The sequence below is a fragment of the Seriola aureovittata genome, chromosome 23 (genome assembly GCF_021018895.1).
Source record: "Seriola aureovittata isolate HTS-2021-v1 ecotype China chromosome 23, ASM2101889v1, whole genome shotgun sequence".
Lineage (NCBI taxonomy): Eukaryota > Metazoa > Chordata > Actinopteri > Carangiformes > Carangidae > Seriola > Seriola aureovittata.
In genome coordinates this window covers 4442354-4454373 of record NC_079386.1, presented here as the reverse complement: position 1 = coordinate 4454373, position 12020 = coordinate 4442354, and the positions used below count along the sequence as shown (strand labels likewise).

General features: G+C 45.2%; 1 protein-coding gene across 2 annotated transcripts in view; it reads left to right on the top strand.

Moving 5' to 3' along the window:
- Positions 1-12020, top strand: part of kirrel1a (kirre like nephrin family adhesion molecule 1a) — a 32831-nt gene that overhangs the window by 7614 nt on the left and 13197 nt on the right. For both annotated transcript variants that reach the window (XM_056369575.1, XM_056369576.1), the window contains exons 2-6: positions 6931-7080; positions 10665-10814; positions 10900-11057; positions 11176-11326; positions 11646-11751. In XM_056369575.1, coding sequence (XP_056225550.1) covers positions 6931-7080; positions 10665-10814; positions 10900-11057; positions 11176-11326; positions 11646-11751 — 715 coding nt within the window. The remainder of the gene's footprint in view (positions 1-6930; positions 7081-10664; positions 10815-10899; positions 11058-11175; positions 11327-11645; positions 11752-12020) is intronic.

The following is a 12020-nucleotide window of genomic DNA, read 5'->3' as shown; positions in this document are numbered from 1 at the left end:
GCGCTGATGTGCGCTTGCTCGATCACGTGGCTTTTTGGAGGCAGAGTGGCTCAAGGAATGGGTCGCTGCCCAAAATCAATGGGGAACCACTGCTGTGAATTATTGATTCATTATGATATCGATTGTGCCAGTTGAATTCAGTGGCGACCCCTGCGCTACAAGCTACACAAGCACACTACTGCGGAGAAGCAGTTTGATATGTATGTTGTTGAAGCTTAACCAGAGGACAGCTATTGTTAGTTCTGGTCACCCTTGGTTACAGCAGAGTATCCTTTGTCAGCCGCTCGGCATGTTAGCTGCACAAAGACTCGTGGATTACCAGCGGTTGAGCATATTCATGTGCCCGTAATGTGTCACATACCTCGTCCATGAATTATCATATTACCCACCACTGATCTTGGGGTTGCCATGGCCACTGTGTCTATCATTGTGTCAGTGGTCCTCACTGGCTGTAGCCATGGTAACAATGTCTGTAACAGGTTTGGTACAAATAAAGGTCTTCAGATGTGAAGACATCAAACATACACACACACACACACACACACACACGCACATGCACAAACACTCTGCCTGCACAAACTCACATTCATAGAAAACGAGTGCATGCACACCTTCATAGGAGCACGTGCACTCTCATGCACATGACAGTATCAAAATGGACAGACAAAGCACAGCGCTAAATTTCTTCCTGCCATTTCCAAATAAAACTGTTTCCACAGCAACCATTTTGGTAGTAATGGAGAGAGGGAATGAGAGGGAGGACTGATGGAGGGAGAGGGAAGCTACATGCTTGAAGGTGGAAAGGTAGCCCTAGAAGGGAATGAGGAGGAGTGTTCATTTCTAAGTAGATGCCTGCCAGACAAAAGGAAGTGAATAGGGAATGAGGAGGGGGCAAGGCCACAAAAGAGAGGAAGAAAGAGAGAGGTCGCTGACTGCTAGTAAGGGGGAGGATGGCAAGGTAAGATGACAGAGGAAGGGAGCAGGCAGGCAGACAATGCGGCAAACAAAGGAAGGAGTCTCGGAGTCTTTCTGTTTCTGGCTCTTTCTCCCCTCGGCCCTAATCTTCCCTCTGCTCCGTCCCCACCTCCAGGAGTCACCTTTGTGTTTGACTGACACGGTGTCAGCAGGCTCAGCGGGTCACCTCCTTTCACTCCTCACTTTTTCTCCCATCTATGGCTCTCGCTTGTTCCTATAGCGCCGTCACCATGGCGACGAGTTATTATGGCCATCCTGCCAGGCGGCCATGTTGTCGAGAGGAGACGGGCACAGGTGCTAGAGTTCCCACGGCCAGATGAATAAACGAAGAGAGTCGCATGTGCTTGTGTAGTTTGTGGATACAGTTTAGAGCTGAAATGATCGGGCGGTTTATTGATTAGTCAGCTTACAGATAGATCACTAATCCTTTGTCAAGCAAAAATGCAAAAAGTTACTGCTTCAAGCTTCTCAAACACAACATTTTATAGCCTTAATGGGGATTATTAGGATTCAAATAATCATTACTTACAGCTGTATATACATTAAATACAGCATATATTAGATAGACCATGCATACATGTAAATATGGTGCATTTAGCATGTGTTTCCCGAGTGTATTAAAATCAGATTTCAAGGAGCCGAAACAAAAGGCTTCATCCGTGTTTGGAGAAGTTTTCTGAATTAAAAGGGAACTTTTAAAGAGACAGCTGCACTAGTAAAGTCCAAACACTCTCATGCACATACTGACAAGAGATGCACAGACAGACGTGTCAGTGCACGGACTGACTGACGGATTGACAACTAGATGTATGTTCAGTCATATACAGCAGACAGGGAGAGAGTGAGTCAGTGCCGCATGACTCCTATGGCTGCAACTTTGTCCTGAAACAATGATGTCATCCTCCTCCATCACACTTCACAGTTCTGTGTCTGTGGACCTCCTCGCCGTCTCTTTGTTCTCTCCTTCCTGCATCTCATTTTCAGGCAGCCCCTCCGTAACACCAACACATCGGCCACACACAGCGGCGATATGGAATTAGACAGATAACAAAATCAATTTGGAGCGGATTGACTAACAGTGAGGAGAGTGGGGCAGGGAGGGGGTGGGGTGGGGTGGGGGGTGGGGGGGGTGAAAGAGAGAGAAATAATGAGAGACCAGTGTGGCTGCCTGACTATTAATTGGATAGGTGGAGGGAGGATGAGGTCATTGAAAAATGTTTTTTCAGAAAAATGGGTGTACCGAGCACAAGGGAGGGTTTCATCAGACACACAGATGCACATACGCTCGCAGACACGCGGGTACAGAAAAACTTTTTTTGGGCAGTTACTTTACACGTCAGCTGTTGCTATGGTGACGCAAGTCTGTGATCCAGCTGAAGCGCGGGATTGGCTGGAGAGGAGCGAGGGAGAGGAAGGCAAGGGGGTGTGGGGGTGGGGGTTTGTTGGAGGGGTACAGAGGGGTATGGGGAGGGGGCCAGACACAAAGATAATTAGATCGATGCATAACAATCCATACAAATGGCATTTTATTTAATAGCATCTGATTCAATGAGGCTGAATGCCACCAGTGAACCTTTTCCCAGAACTCATCACTTCCAACCTTGTCTCCTGTCCCGTTCAGAGAGGCGAGGCAAAGCCTGTGTTTAAATGCTGAAAAGCAAGCTTTGACATTCACCACCAAACAGCAGGGTGTGTGGCAAATTAAGGAATACAGGGCATATGAACAGCACGCTTGCTAAAAATAGCCCAAACATCTTTGCATGCATATACCCTTTCAGTAATTTTCAGCAACAAATAGACGGTTCATTACCTTGCTATTAAAACAGCATCGCATGGTGCGAGAGGTGCTCTCGGGTTAAATTGCTGTGGTGGTTCACACTATGGCGGCGTGTGGCCATGCTTTTGGTGAGTCACCCGGCGAGGCAGTGCGTGCTTGCCTTTGGCTTTGTGTCTGCTTTGACAAGCCGAGGTTGGTGTCACAGTGTCTGCAGGGGCTGTTGTCCTCGGCCCCAGATTAATCCTAATCCCTTTCCAAACTTTGACTAGGGCTGTATTTAATCCCAGACTAAACTGAGACCCGTTCCCAACGGAGACGGGGATGCTCCGCCGGCTTGACGGTTTAGTCCGAGTCGTGGTGTAATCTTATGTTCAGGAAACCGCCTCTATGTGTCGATTATATGTTTGGGGTTTAGGCTGGTTATGTTTGTGTGTGTGTTGACAGGAAATGGTTAGCCCATGTGGTGAGGGTTAGGTCATCTGTGCTGCCTGTTTTTTGTGTGTGCGTGTGTTTCCATGTGCACATGGTCATGGTCACAGCTCTTTGTGACCGTGGTCTTTGTGTGGACAGGGTGCTTGGAGTCTCCTGGTGGTATCTTGGGGATCAGTGACTCAAGGAAATCAGGACACACTCTAAATTTGTCACTGCAGCATAACCCACATAATGAAAGAATACAAGCTCCCTCGCATACACTCCTTCTGCCTTGTCTTTGCTCTGGCTGCACTCTGCGTGTAGATTTCCTTGTTTGAACACACAGACACACACACACACACACAGAGAGACACAAGCACACACACCGTGTTGACAAGTGGTAACTGGGTAATATGGAAATCAGAAGGCGATGAGCACATGTTTAAATGAGTCAGTGTTTTCAGTCCTCAGCCTTTTGCATGGGTGTTTTCTCCACAGATTGTGTAGCCTCCACTCAGGAGTATTCACTTTGGATTATGTTTGTGGTTTACTGAGGCAGTTGAGGGAATACCTCCAGCTAGCATATCTGAGGTGTTGGAGGAGAGGATTTGCTTGCCCTCAGGCTACTGTCGAGGTTGCGGGGTAGTTTAAACCCAGCTAAACTCTCTTTACACCCATGTATATCTGAGAAAAGGCTTCTCATGCTTTTTAAGATGGTATAAATCCATGCTGTATGTGCCAGTAATTACATTACTGGCTGCATATAGGAAATGAAGGGGAAAAAAATTACCCTTTGTTTATAATGCAATTCTTCTAAAATATCTTGCTAATTATGAATTCTCCAACTCAATTACCACTTCATGAAAGGGAACACTCATAATAACAAACCCATAGAGAATTACCACCCGACTCCGGAGTCCCCCTTGATTTGCTGAATGTCTGAATACGCAAGTGCTTGCTAACATGTTAAGCCTTATCGTCTTCAAATAGATAACATGTTAGGATTGTGTTTACATCTTGGTTCAATAACAGTCAGTTATTGCATGTTTACTTACGTCTTGCAAAAATAGTGTGTGAAACAATGAGTCATTTAAAACAAATCAAGGCAAATTTGATTATTATTGGGTGAACAAAAGAAGAAATTTGAAGAAGTCACTTTGGGCTCTTACTGTTATTTGAAGCCAGTTAATGTAAGTTTGAGTAGGGGGCAGGGAGCAGTAAACTGGGTAGTAGTCATGGACCCAAGAAACATTACTTATTAAAAATCCGACACTCAAAAACTCTGTGCATGGACAATGGCTTTTTACCAGCTGAACCCCTTTAAAAAAACAGTAACAGGAGCACAAAGAATAAAAGGAAATACAGAGTTTTTTCATGTGAAATGACCAAACTGTTAGTAATTTTGGCAGAAAATTGTTCGTGCACGTAGGGTCCCATCCTTCATAGTAACAGGATGATTGAAAAGATAGGTTTTCAGGCCTTCTAAGGGTTAATCTCCTCATCATTTTCAAAAACCTTCACCAAGACACACATGAAATGAAGTCAAATAAACCAACCATAACTTAGTGTAAGAAATATATTGATTTTGTATTGCTAGAAATAAGTTGGTAGTTTCTTATTTACCTCCATACAGTCAGCTTCTTGTAGCCATTGGAAGAATCATATAACTGAACTAATGTGGTTGCCGACTGGTGAAAACATGTACTCTTGTGATGCCTTTTCATAGTGTTTTCAGTTAAATCTTTGTGACTCATTTGACATGTTTTACCTCCAAACTTCTCATAGCCAAATGGCTGTTGCTATGTTGTTTGCTATGTTGATCTTAATTCATTAATCCAGTTAATTTGGGCGTTCCTCAGGGAACAAATTAAGGGCCTCTGTTGTTTTTTTCATTGGTTCACTGCTGAATTATTCTAGGTATGCATGCGCCAAAGCTCCATCTGCATCTGATTCCCCCCCTTTTTTTTTACCAACTCCTCTATCTTCATATTATTAATGTCAGAAGCCATTGTTGTGATTGGTAAGGGAATCTTTTTGCATGGCTGGGTTCTTTTGTATTATCAGGCGTATTATACCTCTGCAGATCACACTAAATCTAACATGATAGGGGGAGAGTGCATGTCCGTGTAAACCAAAAGGGAGGGGTAACGTGAGAGATAGGGACTGAGGGTCACGATGGGGGTGGGGGGTGGGCAGTGGGGTGCAGAGGCATATGGCAGTTGTTAAAAAAAAAGTGAGAGAGATGGGAACCTTCAGAAAAGCGCTGGAGGGCTCTGAGGGAGAAGTGTAAGGGAACGAGAGAGGGCGGGTAAGGGAAAACAAGTGATAAAAAAAGTGGAGAGGACAAGTGAGAAGGAGAGATGTAAATGGTAGGAGGTGAAGAAAGGGGAGTGAGGGAAAAAGTGAGAGAAGAAAGGGACGGGCGAACAGGGGAATGAAAAAGAGAGGGAGAGAGAAAGTGCTGGAGGGCTGATATTTAATGTGATAAATGAGTTGTGACAGTCCGCCTCTAACCCCCTTCCAACCAGCGAGGAGGAGGAACACAGAAATAGAAAGCATTATGGGTAAAATGACATATACAGCATTATATATGTATATAGAAAGAAGGAGGCATGTACATACTGGAGTAAGGGAGAGGTAGAGGAAAATCAGAGTGGCAAAAGGACATTCATAGACAGCATTATAGATGTACCAAGTGAAAGAGGCGAGTGGGGATGCATACATATAGAGGGAAAAGCAGAGAGTGAAGGAAAGCAATTTGGGTAAAGGACATACAACATTATAGAGAGAGAACAGAGGGAGAGAGGTAATGGCAGAGGAGGAGGAGGAAGAGGAGGGTGGGGGGGTGTACAATGCAGCATTGGGTTAATGATCTACTGTACGATATTCTTCGAAATAACAAGTGGGAGAGAGGAGAAAAATGAAAGCGAGAGACAGAATGGAGAGTATGAAAATTTAAAGGGAGATGCAAATCCTCCACAGTGATTGCCTCTCTTCTATTATACGAGTGTCATTTCTTCAAGGGACAGCTAATTACAACTTGTCATCATACAGTGTGGAACAATAGCAGAGAGGGTCTTTTTTTTTTTTTTTCCCTGGTATTAGACAGTTGGTCGGTGGGCCAGCACGGCGCTGGGCTATCTGCTGTGGCAGTGGACTACAGACTGGAGGGAGAGAGTCTAGTAGACAATGACAGCCACTGTAGTTTTGGTTTGGGGAGTGGAAGCCTGTGAGATGACTCATAGGGAGGAATGAAGAGGGGAGAAACAAGAGAGGAGAGGAGAGGGAGGGACGGAGAGTTTTGAAGAAATAAAAGTCAGGAGCGAGAAGAAAAGGGGTGTGAGAGACCCTATGGCTGAAGTTGTGTGTTTGATCTCCCAGCTCCTCTCTCTCTCCTGAGTCAGCATTAACCGCCTCTTCCTCTTCGTTCTCTCTCTTTCTTCTCCCCCAACTCTGTTCTGATTTCCTCTTCTTCGACACCTCTGTCTTTCCATGCCGTTCCTCACTCCTCGGCGCTACGGTTAATGGCCGCAAGCCACCGTGTGATCAAAGGTGGCAATCGTGGCGTTCCACCGCTGCCAGAGGGAAACGCAGTCACTAATCAATTAACCACAAAACCAAAGATACAATAACATGCTATAACCTTGTTTTTGTTTTTTTTGTTTTTTTGGGTTTTTTTTTTTTACACAAACTTTCCTGCAGTGTGTACACGAGAAAGTCGCTAACCTATCCCTCTCTTTAATCCCCAATCTCCTCTATCTCTCCAGTGTGGACAGCGAGGTTCTCTCAGGAGCCAGCAGACCAGTCGGTGGTGCGGGGCCAGAGGGTGATCCTGTCCTGTGTTGTCTTCAACTACTCGGGCATTGTTCAGTGGACCAAAGATGGCCTGGCTCTGGGCATCGGAGAAGACCTGCAGGGTGAGGCATCATAAAGCCTCCGCAGGCTTCCTTCACTGTGTTCAGCAAGTGACTAAGACGGGCTTTTCAAAGCTGATTATGATATCATAGGATGGGAGCAGCTGATAGGCAAAATGTTATGCTGCATGTTTAGAGATAGAGAAGTTTTTTTTTCTTTCTGTTTCTCTACGCCACTCACTCATTTATCCTGTTATACAGTACCACATTTCAGGGTGCAGAGGGATATACAAAGCCTTTGACATGCTTGGTACAGTGTTGCTTTGAGCTAAATGCTAACCGCAGCAGTATTTTTATTGTCACACTACCACAACACCACCGCGCCAAGTGCATGCAGGCTAGTTAGCAAGAGAGCGGTCAAGTTGAGTTGGCAGAGTTAGCAAAAAGTGCGAAATAGTGTTAAATAAAAAACAAACCACAGTTGGTGGTGACGATGTCAGGTAGAGCTGGAATCTGCCACTGATTTCTAGAATCGATTCAATTCCAATTCACAAGGTCCTGATTCATGTTGCTTAGATGTGACTGTGGTTCTCAGAGGAAGTGATGCTGTAAATTGAACCGCTAACCTGGTGCATTATTCAAAATGCATATTTACATCAAGAATGGACACAAAGAAGTTACATTTATGCACTTTCTATTTAACATGACCAACAGTTTAGACACATCTGAAGAAATAATAGACAGGTAAATAATGTGTGATGCTAATCTAGCGGCACCGACTACAGTGTGTACCGACGGCTTCTTCTTGCACATCTTGCGTATGGCTCTGATTTTGTCCAGCTCTTCGCTGTCTCTCCATAGTTTTTAAATGAGAACAGCAACCACACATCTGCCTTTAGACTCGCAGGCGCCTTCGGTGGAGCTGCGCCTGCCATGTTTTTGTCTCTTCGCATGACCAGATCTCATTGCGCGTGAAGGGTGGTCATGCGAGACTATCACACATTCAGAGGAGACTGTATGAGGCTCATATTAAAATAATGAAAGGTGAATCAATATTGGGTTATTATATTTGAATTGGAAAATCGATTTCTTCAACCCAGCCCCAATGACAGGAAACCTAAGCTCATGTGGCGGGGCGATGCGGGTACGCAGGAACCACTGGTTTAGATCAAGTATGATTGAACCTTAAGAGACAGGGAGGCGAAACAGTCATAATGGAAGCTGAGTAACTGTAATGAACCTCTGTAAGGTGAATAGTTACATTTCCTATGACTTGCTGGGCTTTGCATTTCCACTGGCTACCATTCGACCTACAGTCCAACAAAAAACATCTTTTTATCAGCAGATAATTTTGCAAAGAGAGTTTTTTACTGAGACAGAGCTAACTCTGCTCTTTGTTAGCATTTGGTTTTTCCCAAATGCTAACAAAGCAGAACTCTTTTGCAGCATTTTTGAATCATACACAGCCAGACCAGTGTTTGCATGACATTGCGTGTTTGTAACTGCGGTGGCTAATGTATGCTGACAATTTTTTTTTTTTTTTTTTTTTGTTGCTGATTGTTTTAGTTACAGCTAGATTGAGCCAACGGAGCATTTTTCCCAGGAGATGATGGAGGCTGTCATGCTACTGAAAGACAGCTTAACTACTACAGCAGCCATCACATCACACTGTGACACACTGTGCACTTGTTTAGGTCGATGTTTAATTTGGCTGCCTCCTGCACGTGCCCTCAAATGTTTTGAAGGGAAATTCTACGCTCCCTCGGGGCAACTCGGTCGAGGAGCATCACATCATCACCTTTGTCACAAAAGCAGTGGGTGATACTGATTGGCTAATATCTGATTTTTATTGAAAGGCAGATTCATCGACTAATATATCACCCTCAGCTCTCTGCGCTTCCTCCTCTCTGGTCTTTCTCTTGTCCCATAGTGATGAAATCTTGAGTTTGATTTATTAAATCCGCCGCTTTCTCTCCGTCTGTCAGCGACAGTAATAAGACACAGCTTCTCTGACTTTGACAAAACTTGGGGGAATGATGCATCTCCAATCGCTGCATCGCAGCATTTGCAGAATTGCACTGATTAGCCCAAAGGGGACTGTGCAATCACCGGTCAAAACAAGTGGGCATATTTTGAAGTGATTGGTCCAGAGGGAGCCTGCATCATTTGTGACATGCTGTTGCCTTGTATTTTCTTTGTCTTATTGTTTTCAACCCAGACTTTTGTGCTTAATATTCTTGTTTTTCTTTTTGTTTTTGTTTAATTTCCTCTCCCATTCCTCTGCTTCCTCTGTTACTTTTCACCATTCTTCTTCGCTCTCCTCTCCTCTCCTCCTCCTCTCCTCTCCTCTCCTCTCCTCCTGTCTGTCATGCTATTCCTTTGTGACCTCCTCATCTGAGATCCCTTGTTCCCCTCTCTCCCTCTTGCTCTCCTTCTTTCTTGTACCTCTGTTGTACTGAGCCCTCTCTACTATTCTTCATTTAACTTCTCTGCCTTGTCTCTCTCTCTTTCTCTCTCTCTCTTACCTTCATCTTGTTTGACACACTCTCAGTTCAGGCTCTCCTCTCTCTGTCAGCCCCTCTCTCCCTTCTTCCTCTCCTTCCCTCTGTCCTCGTCTGTCCCCTTCTCCATTCTTTCTGTCTCTGCCTTCCCCTCTTTTAATCATATTGTTACTGTAATGGTCCAGTGCTTCAAGCCAAAGCTTTTAAATAAAAACATGTGAATGAGCACTGGCCGCTTCATGCACACATACACTCCAGTGGGTGTGCATGTGTGTATGTTTGTGTATGAGCCTCCGTCCCCCCCGCCCCCCTTTCTCTGGGCTTTTCATACGCTTTCTCGCTCTCCACATTTCACATGCAAATGCACGCATATACAGGGGCACACACATGCACACACGCATGCAGGAACAAGGACACACAAGGTTAGGCAAGCGGCACGGCTCAGTTCAGACGCCGCACATGGAAACGGCGGCGGGGGAATTTCACATGCGATCTGCGTCTGGGCAGCAAACATGAATTCTGCACCATGGACTGGAGTCGGTTTGAGTCCTCTAAAACGTTGTTGTCATAATGCATTCACCCCCCACCCCCCACCCCCCAATGGTGAAAGAGAGCGTGGGTGCCACCTAATGGTGAGAATGTACAGCAGTGACACAGCTGGGGCTGTGTGTGGTGAATGGGGGAAGGGAAAGAGAGGACTGGAGAGGCCGTGTTGTGTGTGTGAGTGCGCGTGTGTGTGTGTGTGTGTGTGTGTGTGTGAATGTGTATGTTTGGTCATGTGTTTGTGTTTGTGCACATCTATAGCATCATGTGGCCTCGCGTCTCTCTGGTGTCATTTACCCTGATGAAGAAAAAGTCGTGTTACTGCTCCGTGCGTGACACAGATCTGTTGTTGTCTTATCGGCATGAACTGCAACAAGCTGTGTGTGGATCCTGAGACGGGATGATGTATTTGAAGATATAGTGACTTAAAATTCACTTAAAAACAGCATTAACACAGAGGACTACCAGTAGGAGAAAGTAAAGTCTCATGATAATAATGTAACTTTAAAATTGTTATTAAAAAAAAAAACACCCAAATGTTTGTGTTGTGTTATAATTTAACTCTTAATCTCCTGTGTGTGTGTGTGTGTGTGTGTGTTCCAGCCTGGCCCAGGTACCGTGTGTTGCGTGTGCAGGAATTGGGGCAATACAACCTGGAGATCCTGTCAGCTGATCTGTCTGATGACTCCCTGTACGAGTGTCAGGCCCCCGACGCCGCACTGAGGTCCAGGAGGGCCAAACTCACCGTCCTCAGTACGTCTGAGCGCATGTGCGTCTGCGTGTGTGTCAACCTGAGATGTTGTCTCTTAACACTGCCCCTTCTCTCTTCCTGCTCCAGTCCCCCCAGATGACCCGGTGATTGATGGGGGTCCGGAGGTGCTGCTGAATGCGGGGGAGTCCTACAACCTCAGCTGCGTGTCTCGCGGGGCCAAACCGCCGTCTATGATCGAGTGGCTTAAAGATGGCCTGCCTGTGGATGGGGCTGCCAGCACCACTGTATGTCGAAGCCACACGTGCAACCAGACACACTGAACGCACGGGTTCATGAACTGTTACAACATTTTGTCGTCTTTTTTTTTTTTTTAACCTTTGTCCGTCTTCCTCCGCCCCTCAGGAGGTGCTTCCAGACAGGAAGAGGGTGACCACACGCAGCTACCTGCCCATCCAGCCCGTGGACACCGACACTGGGAGGAACTACAGCTGTGTGGCCACCAACCTGGCTATTCCCACTGGCAAAAGCACAACTGTCACCCTCAACGTCCACCGTAAGCAATGATGCTACGATGTGATATCGCTTCTTTTTTAATATATTATAGTTTCCACAATGAAATATAGTTATATGGCAAAAGAAAAGACTTATTACACGACCATTAAACAATTATGTCACCTTTCCTACGACTACATAACTTGTTATTATCACATCTGGCTCATTAAAAGGCTAAATGTTTTTATAGCTATTACTAAGTGATACACGGCAGCCATTTTGCATTAACCTATCCTCCAGATTGAAGCATACATTAGATGTAGTAATGCTGTTTTATGGGACTCTCCCTCTCTCTCTCTCTCTCTCTCTCTCTCTTCCAGATCAACCGACAGTTACCTTGTCCATTGAGCCTCGCTCTGTCCTGGAGGGGGAAAGAGTCACCTTCACCTGCCAGGCTCACGCCAACCCTCCTATTATGGGCTACAGGTCTGCGTCCACATACAAGCACGTTCTCGTTTTCAACGGGCCTCTTAAAGCAACAGTTACCTGTCCAAACTGCATGACAGAAATGTTGTGTCACTTTTTTGATTTAGCTTTAAAACACAGGTTTTTCATACGTTGTTTCTTTCTTTTCCTGTGAAAAGATTGGTATTCTTAAATCTGCATGAATTGGTCATAACATGCAAATACATGTAGAGTTTCAATTTTTGTGGATTCTATTTGTGTCACATATTCATATAAAGATATGTATGTTT